At 49.8% G+C, this 21,905-nt stretch overlaps 1 protein-coding gene across 1 annotated transcript; it reads right to left on the reverse strand.

Annotated features, from left to right (window-relative positions):
• Positions 1-9,024: 9,024 nt before the first annotated feature.
• On the reverse strand, positions 9,025-9,966 carry LOC137846858 (olfactory receptor 14A16-like). The gene has a single exon (XM_068664967.1). It carries the CDS (start codon positions 9,964-9,966, stop codon positions 9,025-9,027), a length of 942 nt encoding a protein of 313 aa, XP_068521068.1.
• Between the last annotated feature and the right edge of the window lie 11,939 nt (positions 9,967-21,905).

The raw sequence follows: 21,905 nt of genomic DNA on the forward strand, positions 1-21,905 counted from the left end.
TGCTTCACCCGCCATGCACAGCACTCCCCGTCAGAATCAGACACCACCAGCTGCCACGCTGGGCAAGGGAGAGAAGCAGGCATGGGCAGGCAGGGCAGACCCAACCCAGTGCAGAGGCTGTGGTGTTGGTAAGGTAGAGCCTGTCCTCACAGCCCTGTGCCATCTGCCCTGCACAGACAGCAGAGGGACAAGAGCTCTGGAGTTTAAGAAACATTTGGAATGTGCTCCTGGTCATATGGTAGGAATTTGGGGGTAAGACCTGTGTGGAGCCAGGAGCTGGACTCGATGATCCTTGTGGGTCCCTTCCAACTCGGGATACTCTATGATTCTGTGATTCTGTGCCTTCTTCCATGGAGGAAGGTGGAGGGGGCCTGAAGCAAATGTGTCTACTGACACAGAGATTTAGGGTTCAGACACCCCATATTCTCAGCCCCCCAGGTTATACATGCTGTGACAGAAGCTCTGAGGGGAAGAGAGGAGACCAGGGGCTGCTGCAAGGAAGGTGCCTGCACTGCAGGGGAAGGAAGGGAGGGAGCGGCTCCCTCTCACTGCCTGCCCATGTCCCTGCTGCCTGCAGTTGTCCCTGCCAGCAGCTCTTTCTCTGTCCCCACGGCTCCTCCCGTCGATGCTCACAGACCCCATTCCACCCGCTGTGTGCCAAGCTCAGCCCTGCAGACAGCTGCCGGGGATGAGGACAGCTCTGGGGAGATCTCCCTGTCTGCAGGTCCTTAATGAAAATCTCAGCAAAGCCCTGGTGCAGTGTGTGAGCAGAGAGAACTGAAGGGATACTCTCGGGTTCGTCACTAACCTGTTTATGTCTTATTCAAATGCAACAGGAAGCTCCATCACCTGAGCAAACCCAGCCACTCTGTTAATGCAGAGTCTGCCCCACAATCATAGCAGGATGAGGCAGGCAGAGAGTGCAAAGTGCCTTCTCTTTGCAGGCAGACCCTGACCTGCTCATCTTCTGTCCAAGGCTGCCCTGCAGCATCTTCTCCTCCACACCGCACAAGCCACGAGAGGCATCCTGGCAGCTCCTGGCCAGGCAGAGACATTCCGCATACAGAAGCCCCTTCCAGGAACCTGTCCTGCACTGTCGTGTAGCCAGAGACTTACCGTGGGCAGAGCTGTGAAGGTTTCTCCTGCACTGAGCTCTCCTCTGAACACAGCCTCCAGGCTGCCTGGAATCCCTTTCTGCCCGGGTACCTGCGGTCAAAGCCCCCAGCCCTGCTGCGCTGTGCAGAGGAGCTGCTCCTGGGCACAGCTGTCTCTCTGCACCAGGGCCCTCTTGCCACGAGCTCTCTCTGTCCCATGAGCCTGGCCCAGCTCAGCAGCACAGGCCCAGCCCAAGGCATTGCAATCACCCCTCCGGGGGCTTGGCTGATGAGCCCACGAACCTCAGGCACTCAGAGACAATTGAAGACATCTCTCCAGAAGTGCAAGTCAGAGGCAAGTTTCCTGCAGTGTCCCCCTGAGGGCCAGCACTGACACAGATCTCATTAGAGCAGAACCCTGGAGGCAGTGAGGACAAGGAGACAAAGGCAATGTGAAGGTGACATTGATGTGTAGGAAAACTGCATGTGTGTCACCAAGCACAAGGGCCAGGCCTTGACCCTGAACCTGTGGGAAGGGAGATCCTTAGCAGTCACACCTTTCTCAGGGCTCTTTGTGGGGCAGTAGGAGATGGGGATGTGCATGGGCAAGTACAGGAGAATGGTACGACCCCTGCCTGGTTCATGGTTGGGGGTGAGGAGGCAATGAGGCCCTGGTTCTTCAATGATAAGCTGTCTCCTCATGGGCGTCAGTGGCAGATATAACAGTCATAGATATGAACACAAAGACCCGGTCCTGTTGGGACTTTCAGCCTTGTCACAGCCCTCTACCCTGTCTATACATGGCTTTCCTAGGGACTCCCAGACCTCCACATCTTTCCTTTTTGGCTGCAAACCATTATCTCTGTGGTGTCACAGCAGATCTGAGCTGAGTCTGATAACTCAGATCTTCTTGGTGGCCATGCTCCTCAGAAGGCAGCTCTGTAGGAAGCTGGCCTGGTTCCTCGTGAGTAGGCACCTCTGCTCGTATGGCATCCCTCGTGGTGCCCAGGCCCTCTCCTTCTGGCCACTACTCACTCGGCAGGGTCCCAGTCTGACCTGATGTGTGGGGTTTCTCTCCCTCTGGTACAGGACTGGGCTCTTCTCCATGTGAAAGTCAAGAGCTTTCTGACGTCAAAATCCTGCAGATTCTCAAGGTTCACCCACAGTGATGCTCCATTCTATCAGCTGTTAATGTCTGAAGGAGACAGTTCAACCTTTGTGTAATTGTTTTATCTCTGACTAGACAGCAGTAGCAGCAAGAGTTGCAGGGAAATTTGGATAATTCAGGATTAACCAGCTAAATGGCATTGCAGCACAGTCACTCAAGGGCAGGGGATGGAAGGCTGCCAGGTTCCACATTTGCTGCGCTTTCTTCTCATGCATGCTGTCAGTTTCTCTGTAGTCTTGTCCTGAATGTTATGTGGCTGTGCAGGTCAAAACTGGACGGGCCAAAGCCCAGCTGGAGCTCAATGCATCTATTATTGTCAAAGACAATAAAATAAAAATAAAAATAAAAATAAAAATAAAAATAAAAATAAAAATAAAAATAAAAATAAAAATAAAAATAAAAATAAAAATACTTTAAATGATGGAAGATTAGGGAGAATCATCATGCTTTATTGGATTTTGGGGGGAAAACCTGGTGACAAGGAATGAGGCAAAGGCTGAGACACTTAATGTCGTCTTTGCTTCTGTTACTAGCAACAAAACCAATTGTTCCCATGGATATTTCTTCCTCCTCATGGCCAGTACCAACCTTCCAATGCACATTTTGTAGTACTTTTTTCTCTCCTGCTCTTTCCTACTACCAAAAAAGGAGAACATTCTGTTGTGGGAATCTATTACAGACCAGCCTGCCAGGACGATAGCGCCGATAAATTATTCTTTACAGAACTAAGAGAGGCCTCGAGATTAACTCCCCTTGTCCTTATGGGGGACTTCAACCTGCCAGACGTTAACTGGGAGTGCCACACGGCTGACACGAGCAAGTCCAGGAGGTTCATGAAGCACCTAGATGATAACTTCTTGGTGCAGGTGCTAACGGAGCCAACTAGGAAAGGTGCCCTCCTAGACCTGTTGCTAGAAAACAGAGAGGGTCTGGTGGGAGATGTGGTGATTGGTGGCCGCCTCGCTCATAGTGACCATGAAGTGGTTGAGTTCAAAATTTACGGTGACAGAAGGAAAAGTGCCACCATAACCTCATCCCTAGATATGGGGAAAGCGGACTTCAGGCTGCTCAGGGAACTAGTCAGCAAGGTCCCCTGGGAAACTGCTCTTGAAGGCCTCGATGTCCACCAGTGCTGGTCATTCTTTAAGCGATGCCTCCTAGAAGCACAAGATCAGGCAATTCCTAAATATCGCAAGTCAGGCAGGCAGGGCAGGAGGCCGGCGTGGCTGACCAGGAACATTCTGATGGAGATTAGGCGGAAACAGAGAGTGTTTCGCTACTGGAAGGAGGGCCAGGTGTCATGGAAAGAATACAGGGATGCTGTTCGTGTTTGCAGGGAGAAAATTCGTGTGGCTAAAGCACACCTAGAGTTGAAGCTGGCTGTGTCTGTGAGAGAAAATAAAAAGGGTTTTTTTAGATATGTGAATGGAAAAAGGAGAACTAAAGAATACATAGGGCCACTCCTTGATAGGGAAGGTCTTCTCACAGACGATGACATAGGCAAAGCAGAGACGCTTAACGCCTTCTTTGCCTCTGTCTTCAATGCCGATGATGGGCTTCGGGACCCAGGGTGCCCTGAGCTGGAGGACCGGGACTGTGGGGATGACAAACTCCCAACCGACCCTGAACGTGTGCGGGATTTGCTACTCCACCTGGATCCCTACAAGTCCATGGGTCCGGATGGGATTCATCCCCGGGTGCTGAAAGAGCTGGCGGACGTCATCGAGGAACCTCTGTCAATTATTTTTCAAAGATCCTGGGAATCTGGAGAGGTCCCGGTAGACTGGAAGCTGGCAAATGTTGTGCCGATTTTCAAGAAGGGTCAGAAAGAAGACCCTAGCAATTACAGGTCTGTCAGTCTCACGTCAGTGCCTGGTAAAATCATGGAGAAGATGGTTCTCGAACTTATTGAGGCGCACCTGGGGGACAAAGCAGTCATTGGTCCCAGCCAGCATGGGTTTGTGAAGGGTAGGTCCTGCCTAACTAACCTGATTTCCTTTTAGGATAAGATCACCCGTATGGTGGACCAAGGGAAACCAGCTGATGTGATTTTTTTGGAGTTCAGCAAGGCTTTTGACATGGTTTCCCATAGGATCCTACTGAACAAAATGTCCACCATACAGCTAAATAAAAACGTCATACGATGGGTGAGCAATTGGCTAACGAGCAGGGCCCAAAGGGTTATGATAAATGGGGCTGCGTCAGGCTGGCGGGCGGTCACCAGTGGGGTCCCTCAAGGCTCCATTTTAGGGCCGGTACTTTTCAATATTTTTATAAACGATCTGGATGTAGGAATAGAAGGCATTTTGAGCAAGTTTGCTGATGACACCAAACTTGGAGGAGTTGTGGACTCTGTTGAGGGTGTAAAGGCCTTGCAGAGGGATCTGGATAGGTTGGAGAGCTGGGCGATCACCAACCACATGAAGTTCAATAAGAGCAAGTGCCGGGTCCTGCACCTGGGATGGGGAAACCCTGGCTACACGGACAGACTGGGCGATGAGACGCTGGAGAGCAGCCTAGAAGAGAGGGATCTGGGGGTGGTGGTAGACAGCAAGTTGAATATGAGCCAGCAGTGTGCCCTGGCAGCCAGGAGGGCCAACCGTGTCCTGGGGTGCATCAAGCACAGCATCGCTAGTAGGTCGAGGGAGGTGATTGTCCCGCTCTACTCTGCGCTGGTGCGGCCTCACCTCGAGTACTGTGTGCAGTTCTGGGCACCACAGGATAAAAAGGACATGAAACTGTTGGAGAGTGTCCAGAGGAGGGCTACGGAGATGGTGAAAGGCCTGGAGGGGAAGACGTACGAGGAACGGCTGAGGACACTGGGCCTGTTCAGCCTGGAGAAGAGGAGGCTGAGGGGAGACCTCATCACAGTCTACAACTTCCTCGTAAGGGGGTGTCGAGAGGCAGGAGACCTTTTCTCCATTAACACCAGCGACAGGACCCGCGGGAACGGGGTTAAGCTGAGGCAGGGGAAGTTTAGGCTTGACATCAGGAGGGGGTTCTTCACAGAGAGAGTGGTTGCACACTGGAACAGGCTCCCCAGGGAAGTGGTCACTGCACCGAGCCTGTCTGAATTTACGAAGAGATTGGACTGTGCACTTAGTCACATGGTCTGAACTTTTGGGTAGACCTGTGCGGTGTCAAGAATTGGACTTGATGATCCTTAAGGGTCCCTTCCAACTCAGGATATTCTATGATTCTATGATTCTATGTTTCCATTGGGCCGTCTACCAGACATTGTAATGAATACTATGAGCAGGACTAGAGGGGTCTTGTTTCCAGCCAGGGGGAGGCAGGGAGGAAAGGGACAATCGAGTTTACTGGGCTGGGTATATTGAATGTCCTGGCATATTAGACCCACAAATGTATCAGGCTCTACTGGACACAGCCAATAAAGATATATTTTCTTTATTTTTCACCCTGAGTTTTCCACAGAAGACCCAAGAGAGACCATGGATGTCCAGGCGTCTACTGAGATTCAGGCTAAATTTCTCAGGATCCAATGGTCATTTCAAATGTATTTTATTTTATTTTATTTTATTTTATTTTATTTTATTTTATTTTATTTTATTTTATTTTATTTTATTTTATTTTATTTTATTTTATTTTATTTTATTTTATTTCTTTCCCAAGGAACCCCTGACTTCTCTTAGAAAGGTTTTCATGTGCTGGGCTGGGCAACAGTTACAGGGACAAAGACCACTGTTGGCAGTGGAGGTGTCACACCTCCAGACTCTGATTTTCCTCCCGATGGAGTTCTCCAAAGAAGTCACCCTGGATGAATAGCAATAGGAGAATGATTCTCCAAACTGAAGTGCAACAAAATTCAGCCTTTGAAACAATAAAATATTTTTATTATATGCTTTGTGAAATCTTCTTCCTTAATTACATCTTGCAAGCTCTGCAAGTAGCTGCACAAGGCGTGAAGGCTTGAAGATTAAAATGGAAGAGATGTTAGGATTTTCTTCATTTTAATGAGTTCCATGGTGTATTTTGATGCTCAGTCTATGAAGTTCAGGTACTGAGAAGAGTGTGATGCAACCGCTTGAGCAAGTAAAGTCAGGAGGAAAAGTTGAAGTGACTTGGAGTATTAATGGGCACCACTGAGGGCTGTTACTAACAAAGGCTCCCCAGGGCCTTATTAGGGCAGATAATTGGAAGCCATGGTTACAGACAGGCAAAGCAGTGTGCTGAGAAAAGTCTTGGTTGGTTTTAGTGAAGCAGAATTGGCAAGGCCTGACCCCTGGAACTGGGAGGGGAGATCCTGCACCCCCATGTCTGCCTCAAGGCTTTTCCTGGGGATCTGTGGGATGGGGTGGGCAGTGTGATGCCGTGATAAGAAGAGTGGTATGAAACCTCTGAGCTGTTGCATGTGTTGAAAGGAATCTATGAGGCCCCATCATAATGAATATAACATATCTACTCATAAGCTCTAACCAAGGGGACAAAACCTTCACGGCAGTTGGGGCATTCCCTTTTTACCAGCACCCTCTGCCTTCTCCTCCACAGGCTTTCCTATGCTGTCCCACACATTGCCCTATTTTCTTGAAGTCTGCAGACAACCATCTCAGTTCACCATCTTGTTCTCATCCCTAGCTTTCACTGACCTCTTGTCAACCCTCACCAGCTATTTATTGAAACACAAAGCAAGGGTCTGATCAGAGGGTGACCTTTTGCACCACAGCATGACCCTTTGAGGGACATTTCTTCCTCCTTGTAACCAGTGCCAGCCTTCCATGGAACACTATGTAGCAGTTTTTTCTTTCCTGCTCTTTTCTACTGCCAAAGGAAACTCCATCAGGGTGGAAACCACTCCTGAAGTAGGCATCCCAACCCAGCAGGCTCCTTGCGGCCTCTCAGCCAACCAGACACAAGTCACCTCAGCAGCAGCTTCCAAGCCATGGGCCTGCTGCTGGCCTTGCAGCTTCTTGGCTAGACACAGCCAAGCCTTGTGCCTGCTGCTGCCCACTCATGGACTCAAGCAGAAGGGACAGGACAACCCATATGGGGGCCTTCTTTCTGCCTGGGTCCTCCTGGGTGTGGAGGCAGAGGGGATCCCCCAGTCAGCATGCCAAGCAGGTGCCTTCTGCTGGCCTAGCAGGGCCACTGCCAGATGTCAGCCCAAAAGTGCAGCTCCCAGGGAGAAGTCAAGGCTGACCTGCCACCTCCAGACACAAGTGACCTCCCAGTCCCTTTCTGTGACACGTTCCTGCTGCTGCCCTATCAAGTGCAGAGACAGAAGTGACCTCACAGTCCCTGCCACAGTCACATTGCTCCTGCTGGGGCAGGAGATTCTGAGGCAGAGCTGAGCTCCTCAGAGCATTCCCACCCTTCTCCTCCTCGTGGCCCACAAGCTGATCAGATCCATGGCCCCTAGAATTCATTTGGTGTTAGGGTTTTGTTTAGGTCTCTTAAGCAGTTGTCTAGTGTCAAGTGGACCATTTTAATGCTAGTATTAAGGGCTGAGATCAGAGTGATTAAGAGAGTAAGAGTTAAGGGAAGCAGCTATGGGCTGACTTTTGTCTTCTAGGGATACATTGAGGTCAGTCGAGGTGAGGCCGCACCAGCGCAGAGTAGTGGATTCCTGTCAGGGTGCTGAGTAGCATTTAGGTTTAGGAAATATGTTTACAGGTTGAAGCTGGGGAATACCCTTGCATGACTATTTTAAGTCACAGTTACAGCCGCATCAGCATAACCTGAACCCTCATACTTCTACAAAATGTCTTTGTCTGCTGGCACATCACCACAACTCCTGGCATGGCAGAGCTGTCCTTACCCCATGGACTCCTCAGATTCCCCTTTTTCTTTACCAAACTCCTCTTTGGATGGCCATTAATTTTATGAGGTTCTTATTCCTACCAACTCAGTGTTGCATGTTCTCCCTGTAGTTCCCCTGACATCTCCTGGCAGCTCCAGATTCCTCTCCAGGCTGACAGTGGCCATGAGCCCCACTGCAGGGGGGCAATGCCATGCAGATGAGTCCAAGACCAGTTGCTGTCAGGTGCTGCCATAAAGCTCTTGGTCAAGCCCTTGGTCCCTCACAGACTGTCTTTGGAATTTAAGTCTATGTTCTTCATTCCAGGAAGCCCCAACTAAAACCCCATTTGTTACTGTGGTGCTAGCAGGGAGGCAGCTGTGACCCAGGGCTGCACAGTGCCTGCTGCTGCCTGCAGCCACAGGGATGCCACTGCAGAGACAACAGGACTGTCACCAAGCTAAATGAGATATTAGGGCTTACCCAGAAAAAAAGAAGCACAATGTGGAAGCCAAAAGAGAGCAGCAGGGAAAAGGCCACGTCCTGCTGCTGACCATGGCCATGGCTCCAGGGAAACAGCAGCCCCGACCCAAAGGCAGCAGAGAGGCAGAGCCCAGAGGGCAGTGAGGGGCTGCTCCTGCATGTGGTTGCTGGGCTCTTGGTCCTGAGCCCCTCCTGCGTGCTGGGGCTGCTCCCCCAGCTCCAGAGTAGATGGGAAGAGAGGGATACTGAGACCATTGAATTTATGCTGTCTTCTTTATTGTCTGTACCTACAGAGGAAGCCTAGTTCAATAGGTTGAATGGAAGATGTAGTCAAATTAAAAAAATATTACTTAATAAATTAAAACAATATCAGAAGTTATGAAAATAATAAAAACAAAAAATGGTATGAAAAACTCTCATGTCAGTTTCTCAAATTGAATGGTAGCATTTAGACGATTATTATTATTATTACAATATGATAATAATACTAAGTATAAAAATGGTATGATAAAAACACAATAATGTTAACAACACTGATGCTTAAGAAGCACATATAGAAACAATTTCCTCACTGCAACTTTGAGCTGCTGGTTCCTCATGCTGTAAATGAGTGGGTTCACTGCTGGAGGTACCACTGAGTACAAAAGTGACACCACCAAGTCCAGAGATGGGGAAGATATAGAAGCGGGCTTCAAGTAGGCAAACATGGAAGTGCTAAGAAAGAGGAAGACCACGGCCAGGTGAGGGAGGCACGTGGAAAAGGCTTTGTGCCGGCCCTGAGAAGAGGGCATCCTCAGCACAGCCCTGAAGATCTGCACATAGGACACCACAATGAAAACAAAACAACCAAATGATAAAGAAACACTAAACACAAGGATGCCAGTTTCCCTGAGGTAGGCATTTGAGCAGGAGAGCTTGAGGATCTGGGGGATTTCACAGAAGAACTGGTCCACAGCATTGCCGTGGCAGAGGGGCAGGGAAAATGTGTTGGCCGTGTGCAGGACAGCATTGAGAAAGCCACTGCCCCAGGCAGCTTCTGCCATCTGGGCACAAGCTCTGCTGCCCAGGAGGCTCCCGTAGTGCAAGGGCTTGCAGATGGCAACGTAGCGGTCGTACGCCATGATGGTGAGAAGGTAATACTCCGATGACATCAACAAGACAAAGAGAAAGACCTGTGTAGTACATCCTTGATGGGAGATGGCCCTGGTGTCCCAGAGGGCATTGGCCATGGCTTTGGGCAGAGTGGTGGAGATGCAGCCCAGGTCGAGGAGGGCGAGGTTGAGGAGGAAGAAGTACATGGGGGTGTGGAGGCGGTGGTGGCAGGCTATGGCGCTGAGGATGAGGCCGTTGCCCAGGAGGGCAGCCAGGTAGATGCCCAGGAAGAGCGTAAAGTGCAGGAGCTGCAGCTCGCGTGTGTCTGCGAATGCCAGCAGGAGGAACTCGCTCACAGAGCTGCTGTTGGGCATTTGGTAGTTCTGGCCATGGGTTACTGCTCAAGGAAGAAAAAATCTTTAATAAATAAGAAGACATACCTGAGATAAACTTCTTCCATTTCTCTCTTAACTGCCCTGAAAACTCTTTCAGTCAGGCTTTTAGCAGGGCCCTTTCATGTGGTCTACTTCATGCTGCCTTAGGGTGTCCCTGGGAGCAGGTGACCCTGATCTGAGTAAGAAAGGAGTCAGTCCTGCCCCACAACCAGAGGTAAAGAGGAAGATGGGGTACTCTCAGATTCAATCATCTGATTATAAAGAGCTTTTCAATATTGTTGCTCCCAGTTTACCCAACTGCAGAACAGAGCTGTGGGAATTTATTTTTGCATTTTGTACCGATCTGCTCACCCTGCTCTGTTTTCTAAGGCATTTCAAGTGAAAACCTGTCGATCCTCAGACAAAAGAGGATGGTTCCTTTGGTGCTGAGTTTCATTTAGAGACGACAGCCACGGTTAAGCTCATTTGGCCTGTGCTGGCATTTCCTGAGCTACAGAACTATTGGACTCATAGGTTCATAGAGACATGGAGTCATAGAATATCCCAGCTTGGAAGGGGCCCACAAGGATATTCAAATCCCACCCCTGAATCTGTACGTGAAAACCCCCAAATTGGTCTATATATCTGAGGGGGTTGCCCAAATATTTCTTAAATTCTGGCAGCCTCAGTGTTGTGACCACTTCCCTGTGGTGCCTGTTCCAGTACCTAAGAAACCACGACACTGCTGAGGGCAGAGGAATCCAGGCACAAAGTGCAGATCTCCAGAACTCTCACCTGTCCCCGTACTCCCCTTCCCCCAAGCACACCAAGGGCTCACCCCACGGGCATGTGAAACCCCCATCCCCAGCCAGCCTGGGAACAAGACCAGCAGCAGCACGGCCAGCTGGAGAAGCCAGGAGGAATGCCAGCGTGCTGGTGCCAGGGGAGGCAAGGCCAGGGAGGGACAGACGGACACTCAGCAGACCCTCCTGTGCTGCAGCTCTGCCTGCAGAGGAGGCAGCTCCTGCTCATTGCAAATGCTGTGTGCTCTGCTTTAACCTGCAGACACCTCCCAAAGACAGGGGGTATGAGAGCTTTTGTAGCTCCTAAAGATCAGCTAGGATAAAACCTGAGAGGACCACATTATGATGATGCTGGTGCAGTCCATGAGATGATGTTTGGGAAGGTACTTTACAAATTTGATCACAGAGTTATTGATTTCTCAATGCAATGCTCCAGGAGTCTCAGTCTCCTGTACAATCCTGAAAATGAAACCTGCCCCCTGTCCACTGCAGCAGTCTGCAAGCACAGACTGCAGAAAAAGTCTTCCCCTTCACATAAGTCAAGCCTTGATGTTCCTCCTGAATTGCCCCTCATAATGCCATTATCTAAAGCACTGCAGAAACAGAGAGACCAACCCTGACAGATGCTATCAGCCATGTGATGTGCCAGCTGTAGAAGACCCCTCTGGCAACCCCACCTGCAGTGCCCTGCTGCCAGAGCCTCACAGTGTCAAGAGCCTGCAGATGTGTCCTGCCACACGCTGCCCTCTGTTGTTGCGCTCCTCAGTGCCTCCAAGCCCTCTCTCCTTCTCTCCTCTCTGTGTGCCAGCTGCGGTCAGAGCCTCCAGCCCTACTGCGCTGTGCAGAGGAGCTGCTCCTGGGCACAGCTGTCTCTCTTCAGTGCTTGCCAGGAGCTCCCCTTGGGCCCAGGAGCCCGGCCCAGCTCAGCAGCACAGCACCCGACCATGGCATCGCTTGCTCTGTGCCCTTGGGCTCCCTGGAGGTGTCCCCAAGGCCTCAGGGCTGACAGCTCCCGAAGGCAGCAGGGTCTCTGCTGGGGTGTGCTGATTGAGGCAGACTGAATTCATCACTGTCTTCTCCTTGATGAATTTGGGAGAGACTGATTTTATGCTATTATAGTTTGATTGTCAAACATGAGTACAAATGATTCCCTCCCTTAACTCCTATTGTGGAGGAATTAAATGCCAGCCTTAAAGCTAGCTCTCTAACCAAACTTAAACGAAAAGCCTCAAAACTTGTCCTTATCCCAGAACCTGAGCAGGCATCTTGAGCAGAACACTAATCCCTCACTCAGTGCCTTTGCTATTCCCTTAACCCTGGATGGTGACCTCTAATTCCTAAACATTAACCTGATCATCTAACCCCCAAAGCCCCCCACCATGCACACAGCACATCTCAGCTTCAACCCCACTCCTACCCCTAACTTCAGCTGCTTGTCCCCTTGGGGCATGGCAGGGACTGTGACGTCCTGCAGCAGTCCCATGGCGTTGGAAGAGGCATGTGAGGTGACAGGTATCTGATCAGATCAGAGGCCACAAGGAGAAGCTAGCTGGGAATGCTGGGATGAGGTCAGGTGTGCCTCAGGATCTGCTGGGCCTGCAGGAGGCACATGGCTCTGACGGAGGCTGGGATGTCACTTCTGTCTCTGGAGCTGACAGACCAGCAGCAGGAATGTGGCACAGATAGGGACCATAAAGGGCATGAAGCATGCTCAAGGCATTGAAGAAGATGGTGAGGCACCTTCTGTTCTGGTCAGGTGAGAGACCACAGGAAGACTGATGGCATGGGAGTCATGGTTGAAGTATAGTTTGTGAGACCATAGAATCAGAGAATGGCTCCTGTTGGAAGGGACCTTAAAGGTCACCTAGTTTGAATCTCCCGGCCATTAACAGGGATGTCATTAGCAGGGATGCCTCCTATGAGATCAGGTTGTCCAGGACCTCACATAACCTGCACTTGTTCAGCTCCAGGGATGGGGCACCTCTGAGATCTCTCAGCAACCTGTTCCAGTATCTCACTACCCACTAATTGAAGAAATTTTCTCCTCAGCTCTAAGCTAAATCTTCCCTCTTTTAGCTTAAAACCATTCCCCCTTGTCCTGTCATTATCTGAGTGAGGAAAGAGTCACTCTCTATCTTTTCATAAGCCCCTTTTAATATTGAAAAGCCACAAAGAGGTCACCCCTGAGCCTTCTTTTCTCCAGGATGAACAGCCCCAGCTCGATTGAGCACCACGCTCTGGGTGTGACCTTCAAGCTGACTCTTTATCCAATGAATGGTACAGCCCAACAAATAAATATCTCTCCAATTTGGAGACAAGGATGTCATGTGGGACAGTGTCAATGGTCTTACAGAAGTCCAAGTAGATGACATAGGTCGGTCTTCTCTTGTTGTCTGATGTGGTCACTCCATTGTAGAAAGCCACCAGATTAGTCAGGCTTGATTTACCCTTTGGTGAAGCCATGCTGGCTGTCTGAGATCACCTCTTTGTCTTGCATGGGCCTTGACATCGATTCCAGGAGGATCTTTTCCATGATCTTTTCAGACACAGAGGTGGGGCTCACCATTCGGTAGTTCCATGCGTTCTCATTTCTACCCTTTTTAAAAATGGGAGTGATGTTTCCTTTTTCCAGTCACCAGAGACTTTACCTGACTGACAGGACTGTTCAAATATGATGGAGAAAGGCTTGGAAACTACATCAGCCAGTTCCCTCCGGACCCTGGGATGCATGTCATCAGGCCCAATAGACTTGTATTTGTTGAGTTTCTTCAGGTGGTCTCAAACCTACTCTTCACTTACAGTAGGCGTTACATTGCACCCCCAGCCTCCATCTATGAGTTCAGGGAATGAAAGACTTGGGAAGCCTGACTGGCAGGGAAGACTGAGGCAAAGATGTTGTTGAGTCCCTCAGCCTTCTGCATGTCTGTCATTATCAGTTTACCCTTCTCATCCATCAGAAGAGGGTACACTCTCTTTGGCCTTTCTTTTCTGAGCGATGTATCTACAGAATCTCGTCCTGTTATTGTTTTCATCCACTGCTAAGCTCAGTTCCATCCGTGCCTTGGTTTTCCTTATTCTATCCTTCCATATCTGAAACTGAAACTTGTGAGAGAGCCTGGGAAAAGTAGCCCTCGATCCACAGAAGCCATTTGGGAAACAAAACTTGTAGGTTGGAAGCGTGATTTTGTGGAGGTGCAGAGCTGATAGGCACATTGCGCAGGATGCGCCTAAAGATCTTTGTGTCCTTTTCCCTCCTGACTACAATGCCACTTCATTCTCAGGAATGGAGGACACAACAGAGGCGAGACAGATACACTGAGATGGTAAATGTCATCAGAAAGCTGATCCCAGTAAGCTATGGGGAGGTCAGGAGCAGCCTGAACAAGAGACATGTGAGAATTTGGGGTGGGAAGAGGAGCATGGCCAGCACAAATTAATGATTTCATAGAGGTAAAAGTATTCATGCAATGCCAATGCTGTAGTAAGACTGACTTAAAACAGTAATGTATGTCCTTTACCTTACTGGGAACAGTGATTTTAATCCCTAAACCTAAATGCTACTACAACACTCTGAAAGGAATCAATTTTCTCTCTTGATAACCGTAATCCCTTCACTTAACACTAACATTAAAATGCTCTATTTAACCCTAAACTCCTTGGCAGACGTAAAACACCCGTAAACCACGGAGCTTGTCCATACCTCAACCACAGATGTGACAGCATAAGCAGAACACCAAACAATCCCACTAAAACTTTGCTTAATCTCTAACCCAGAAAGCAAAAAGAGATACCGAGGGAGCTATAGAAAGCTCAGCTCTGCCTCAGGATCTCCTGCCCCAGCACGAGGAATGTGACTGTGGCAGGGACTGTGAGGTCACTTCTGTTTCTGCACTTGATAGGGCAGCAGCAGGAACGTGTCATGGAAAGGGACTGTGAGGTCACTTGTGTCTGGAGGTGGCAGGTCAGCCTTGACTTCTCCCTGGGAGCTGCACTTTTGGGCTGACATCTGGCAGTGGCCCTGCTAGGCTAACAGAAGGCACCTGCTTGGCATTCTGACTGGGGGATCCCCTCTGCCTCCAGAGCCAGGAGGACCCAGGCAGAAAGAAGACCCCAACATGTGTTGTCCTGTCCCTTCTGCTTGAGTCCATGACTGCACAGCAGCAGGCACAAGGCTTGGCTGTGTCTAGCCAAGAAGCTGCAAGGCTAGCAGCAGGCCCATGGCTTGGAAGCTGCTGCTGAGGTGACTTGTGTCTGCTTGGCTGCCAGGCAGCAAGGAGCCTGCTGGGTTGGGATGCCTACTCCAGGAGGGTTTTCCACCCTGATGGAGCTTCCTTTGGTAGTAGGAAACAGCAGAAGAAAAAACTGCCACAAAGTTTGCATTGGAAGTTTGGTACTGGCCATGAGGAGGAAGAAATGTCCAGGGGAACAACTGGTCTTGCTGATAGTAAGAGGCAAAGAAGGCATTAAGTGTCTCAGCCTTTACCTCATCCCTTGTCACTGGGTTTTCCCCCCAAAATCCAATAAAGGATTATGATTCTCCCTAATCCTCCTTCATTTAAACTATTTCTATTATTTTTATCTTATTTTATTTTATTTTTTAATTGTCTTTGACGGTAATAAATGGATTGAGCTCCAGCTGGGCTTTGGCCCGTCCAGTTTTGACATGCACAGCCCCATAACATTCAGAACACAGCTCCAGACAAACTGACAGCATGCCTGAGAAGAAAGCACAGCAAATGTGGAACCTGACAGCCTTCCATCCCCTGCCCTTCTGTGACTGTGCTACAATGCCATTTAGCTGGTTACTCCTGAATTATCCAAATTTCCCTGCAACTCTTGCTGCTGCTGCTGTCTGGTCAGAGATAGCACAATTACATGAAGGTTGAACTGTCTGCCTGCTGGCATTAACAGCTGATAGAATGGAGCATCACTGTGGGTGAACCTTGAGAAACTGCAGGATTTTGACTTCAGAAAACTTTTGACTTTAACATGGAGAAGAGCCCAGTCCTGTACCAGAGGGAGAGAAACCCCACCCATCAGGGCAGACTGGGACCCTGCTGAATGAGCAGTGCCCAGGAAGAGGAGGGCTTGGGCACCACGAGGGATGCCATACGAGCAGTGGTGCCTGCTCACCAGGAACCAGGGCAACTTCCTAAAGAGCTGCCTTACGAGGAGCATGACCACCAAGAAGATCTGAGTACCATGCTCATCTCAGATCTGCTGTGACACCACAGAGATAAGGGTCTGCATCCAAAAAGGAAAGATGTGGAGGTCTCGGTGTCCCTAGGAAAGCCATGTTTAGACAGGATAGAGGGCTGTGGCAAGGCTTAAAGTCCCAACAGGACCAGGTCTTTGTGTCCATGGTTATGGCTGTTTTCTCTGCTACTGAGGCCTATGACGAGACAGCTGACTGTGAAAGCATCAGGGCCTCATTGCCTCCTCATCTCCTCCCATGAACCAGGCAGGGGTTGCACCATTTTCCTGCACTTGGCAATGCACATTCCCATCTCCTACTGCTCCACAAAGAGCCCTGAGCAGTGTCTGAAGGGAAAGGATCTGCCTTCCAGGGGACATGGGTCAAGGTCTGGCCCTTGTACTTGGTGAAACACATCCATTTTTCTTACACATCAGTGTCAACTTCACATTGCCTTTGTCTCCTTGTCCTCACTGCCTCCAGGGTTCTGCTCTAACGAGCTCCAAGGGAGGCTGTGTCAGTGCTGGCCCTCAGGGGGACACTGCAGGAAACTTGCCTGGGGTTTGTGGGCTCATCAGCAAAGCCCCCAGAGGGGTGATTCTAGTGCCTTGGGCTAGTGCTGTGCTGCTGAGCTGGTCTGGGCTCGTGGGACAGAGAGAGCTCATGGCAAGAGGGCCCTGGTGCAGAGAGACAGCTGTGCCCAGGAGCAGCTCCTCTGCACAGTACAGCAGGGCTGGGGGCTCTGACCGCAGCTGGCACACAGAGAGGAGAGAAGGAGAGAGGGCTTGTAGGCATTGGCAGTGGGAGGGTGCTGAGAGCTGCCTGCAGGAGAAACCTGCACAGCCCTTGACAAGGTAAGTGCCTGTCTGCAGGGCCATGCAGCTGCAGGTTCTGGAAGGGTCTCCTGCTGGGTCTTGTTTCTGGGAGGGCAGTGGGCAATGCAGTAGGCTTTGAGAGTCCTGCTGGGTTGCCCTGCGAGGTGAGGAAGTCTGGCAGAAGCCCTTTGGAGTGCCCTAAGCCAGGTGCCCCCGGTCAGCCCAGAACACCCTGCCCTGGCTGGCCATGCCGGGCTCTCTGTCAGCTGCATGGAGGTGCCCCTTGGCAGGGCCCTGTTGGTGGCAGGGTGCTGCAGGGCAGCGCTGAGCACAGCCGCATGGGATGGGGTCTGTGAGCATGGGCAGGGGGAAAGAAGAGGTGGGCGCAGAGCAGCAGCTCCCGGCAGGGACAGCTGCAGGCAGCAGAGAGAGGGGCAGGCGGCCAGAAGGAGCTGTTGGCAGAAATGCCGTGGCAGGCGGGATTCGGGCACCTCGTGGCCATGTCCTGCAGTGCAGACGCCTTCCCCTGGAGCAGCCCCTCCCTGGCCTCCTCTCCCCCTGCAGCCCATGGACTGTGGGGTAGGCAGGGGTAGAAGAGAAGGTAGAGCTCAGACAGGGATGCTCCCAAGCTCTGTCTGTGTGAGAACTTCACCTCAGGTGAGGTTTCTGTCCAGCTGCACTTGGACTGGGGCTTCTCTGCTCTCAGCTGTCTCCAGTTTCTTCTCAAGGAAACTCCAGAGCTGGGTGGTCCTGTGGCTCAGACAGGAAACACAGGGCAGATTAGAAGACGACTTGTGGGCAGTAGCCTGTGTAACTCTGCATTCAGATGTGTTGTTTGAAATAACAGTGAAAAGCTCATTGATCTGACCAGTGAACTGAACTTGAGCTTCCCCCATGTTCCTGATTCCTTCCTGCTGTATAGCAGAGAGGACTGCTCTGCAGCCTACAGCAGCCCCTGCTCCCAGTGCCACTCTCAGACGGCACCAGCCACAGCTCAAGCAGGAGAGATGCAAAAGATTTTCATGCAAAGAGAGAGGCTCAGGTTACGGGATTCTTTAAGAGACACAATAGGTTTTCCTCAGAGAACTCTGTTTTAACATTGTTCTGTATTTTGCTCTTTACCAGGAAAGCATGTGTATGGACAGCAAATGCCCAACATCAGCTCTGTGAGTGAGTTCCTCCTGCTGGCATTCGCAGACACGCGCAAGCTGCAGCTCCTGCACTTCGCGCTCTTCCTGGGCATCTACTTGGCTGCCCTCCTGGGCAACGGCCTCATCCTCAGCGCCGTAGCCTGCCACCACCGCCTCCACACCCCCATGTACTTCTTCCTCCTCAACCTCGCCCTCCTCGACCTGGGCTGCATCTCCACCACTCTGCCCAAAGCCATGGCCAATGCCCTCTGGGACACCAGGGCCATCTCCTATCAAGGGTGTGCTGTACAGGTCTTTCTCTTTGTCTTGTTGATGTCATCGGAGTATTACCTTCTCACCATCATGGCGTACGACCGCTACGTTGCCATCTGCAAGCCCCTGCACTACGGGAGCCTCCTGGGCAGCAGAGCTTGTGCCCAGATGGCAGCAGCTGCCTGGGGCAGTGGCTTTCTCAATGCTGTCCTGCACATGGCCAACACATTTTCCCTGCCCCTTTGCCAAGGCAATGCTGTGGACCAGTTCTTCTGTGAAATCCCCCAGATCCTCAAGCTCTCCTGCTCAGATGCCTACCTCAAAGAAGTTTGGGCACTTTTGTTTAGTATTTTCTTGGCCTTTGGTTGTTTTGTTTTCATTGTGCTGTCCTACGTGCAGATCTTCATTGTGGTGCTGAGGATGCCCTCTGAGCAGGCTCAGCACAAAGCCTTTTCCACGTGCCTCCCTCACCTGGCCGTGGTCTCCCTGTTTCTTAGCACTGCCATATTTGCCTACCTGAAGCCCCCCTCCATCTCTTCCCCATCCCTGGACCTGGTGGTGGCTGTTCTGTACTCAGTGTTGCCTCCAGCAGTGAACCCCCTCATTTACAGCATGAGGAACCAGGAGCTCAAGGATGCACTGAGGAAACTATTTTATACCTCTTCCTTCAGCATTAATAATTTGCATAAAATACTAATAGGATTTCTGCAAACAAACACTCTTAGTGCAAATTCTTGAAAGTAATTTTCTTTATTATTATTTCCTATAACATGTGGCTTTGATTTAATTTTATTCTAAGCCTCCTAATGATTATTTTATTATTATTATTATGAAGTCGATAATTTCAAATACGTTTACAATCGATATTCTTGTTTAAATAAAGACAATAAAGAAACTGGGACAATTTCATTATTCTCTACTGCAGTCTCTTCCCATCGTCAGTGCCTCCAGCAGTGAACCCACTTATCTAAAACATGAGGAACCTGGAACTAAGGGATGCAGTGAGGACACTGCTTGAATACATATTCTTCAGCTTCTTTGTCTATAACACTAAGCTTATAAAATAGAAATACCTATCTTTCAGAAAACTTTAAGGTACTTTTTTTTTCTTTTTATTTGTCTGTGTTTTTATTTTCACTAGCTTTTTTTTTTCAGACATAAATAATATTAATCTTAGCCTCCTACTTGTCAAAGATTTACCTATAGAACCTGGCTTCCTGTGTAGATAAACACAAAGAATCCAAAAGAAATTCATTGGTCTTAGCTGCCATCTCTTCCAATCCACTCTGGAGCAGGGGGAGCAGCCCCAGCACGCAGGAGGTGCTCAGGGCCAAGAGCAGTGGATAGGGGAGCAGTGGATAGGGGAGCAGCAGGAACATGTCACAGAAAGGGACTGTGAGGTCACTTCTGTCTGTAGCTGGCAGGTCACCCTTGACATAGACCTGGGATCTGAACTTTTGGGCTGACATCTGGCAGTGGCCCTGCTAGGCTAGCAGAAGGCACCTGCTTGGCATGCTGACTGTGGGATCCCCTCTGCCTCCAGAGCCAGGAGAACCCAGACAGAAAGAAGGCCCCAAGATGGGTCATCTTGTCCCTTCAGCTTGAGTCCATGACTGGAGAGCAGGAGGCACAAAGCTTGGCTGTGTCTTGCCAAGAAGCTGCAAGAGCAGCAGCCAGCCCATTTCTTTAAAAATGCTCATGAGGTGACTTCTGTCTTGTTGATTGCTGCACCCATGGGCTGAGGCCAACTGCATGAAGTTCAACAAGGCCAAGTGCTGGGTCCTGCACTTGGGGCACAAGAAACCCACGCAATGCTGTGGGAAGGGCGGCTGGACAGCTGCCCAGGGGAAAAGGACCTGGGGATATTGGTGGATAGTCGGCCTAGTATGAGCCATCAGTGTGCTGAGTTGGCCAAGAAGGCCTGCCTTGTACCAAGGATACTGTGGTCAACAGATGTAGGGAAGTGATAGTCTTTCTGTACTTGGCCCTGGTGAGGCCACACCTCAAGGACTGCATTCAGCTCTGGGGCTCCCTGTGTAAGGATATGGATCTATTAGATCTGTGCCCCATCCCGTGATGCATTCAAGGCCAGGTTGGATGGACTTTCATCAATCTGGTCTAGTGGAAGGTGTCCCTGTCCATGGGAGGTGAGTTGGAATTATGTGATCTGTAAGGTCTTTTCCTACCCGAACTATTCTGTGATTCTGTACATTTGAAACACAGCACCATACCAGCTACTAGGAAGAAAAAATAACTCTGTCTCAGACAAAACTAAGACAATATCCAGCACTTAATCCATACAATCTATGTCATGCTCAGCTCTGTCAATTTCTGATTAATCACCACCACCTTTCCTGTCTTTTGATATGAACACAAAAATGTCATGACCTTAGTCGATTGGTGTCAATAATAATAGTAATAATAATAATTCCTTTTGCGTTCTATTCAATTGCCTTTATCTCAATGCATGAACTTTTTTTTTTTTTTTTTCCTCTCAGTTCTCTACTCCGTCCCATTGGATGAATAGCTTTGTAGTGCTGAGCTGCCTGCAGGGTTAAACCACAGCAAGTCTTCTTGGTGCCTAGCGTGGAGCACAGAGGTTGAGATGCCAGATCTGACCGCAGAGTTTTAAAAATAAATTGTTATAAGCATTAGATGAGTTTAACAGTTGCTGATCACAATATTGATCTTTTTGATCTGGGGTCTGTTGTGCTTCTTTTCAGAACTGTGTTGTATAGCACATTAGTAACTTCCATGTCATGCTGTTTATCAGTTCTGTGGGCTGGTTTAAGGTTACTGCCTTGCTGTAGTGGATAACACTGACTTCTGATAGGATCAAATTATTGCCCCCTCAATACCTGAGGAACCATCTCTTCATCTCTTGGAAACTATGAAGAATTAAAGTCTTTGCCTTTTCTCCTCAGGGATTAAATCTATGCAGGGTGGAGGGGGATGCTTTTCCCCACTTCTTCACTCTCCCTTTCTCCTCCACCTCATGCTTCTCCTCCAGGCTAATTACAATAGCTCTTCAAAGCTTTGAATATCCTTGCGATGGTCAAACCAGCATGTTCCTATTTTTAGGTCTCCTCAATGCCATTCAGGTTTTGTTTAAGTTTAAACAACAACTTAAACGTGCCATCCAGAGATCTGTCCAGAAGCAGGAAAGCTAGGAGTGGCAGGAAGAGTTCGAAGATCTGGGCAGGCACCTACAGCAGTGGACATGTCTAATGCTTTGGAATTTCACCTCTGAGCAAGTGCAATCTTAAACAAAACTGTGAAATGCTTAAGCGTGTCATCACCCCGGCAATTCCAAAGAGACACAAAACACTGCAATATGCTGGTGGTTAAGGTATGCTTATGAAGCTACAGTCCACACCTCTCCCACCCCTGTGACTTTTCCTGCAGGCACACTCCAGCCCCTTTGACAGGCCCAGAGCCTGTCCAAAGCCACTCCAAACCCTGCAACAGGCCCTACAGGCACTCCAGCTCCTGCAATGGGCTTAAGGTTAAACACATCCCTATAATAGGCCCTATAGCAACTCCCAAACCTGCAATAGACACTGCAGCCACTCCAATTCCTATGAAAGGCCCCGCAGCCAGAACAACTCCTGTGATGGGCCCTGCAGCCACTCCAGCCCCTGCAATGGGACACGTCACTGGGCTAGAGAATGAACCTAAACCAGCATCTGTTGACTCTACATGCAAGAGGAAAAAATGGGTGTGA

Source organism: Anas acuta, chromosome W (assembly GCF_963932015.1).
Source record: "Anas acuta chromosome W, bAnaAcu1.1, whole genome shotgun sequence".
Lineage (NCBI taxonomy): Eukaryota > Metazoa > Chordata > Aves > Anseriformes > Anatidae > Anas > Anas acuta.

Bases quoted from the DNA above. Each gene is read 5' to 3' on its own strand.
- LOC137846858 (XM_068664967.1), bottom strand. From the start codon at position 9,966: ATGCCCAACAGCAGCTCTGTGAGCGAGTTCCTCCTGCTGGCATTCGCA.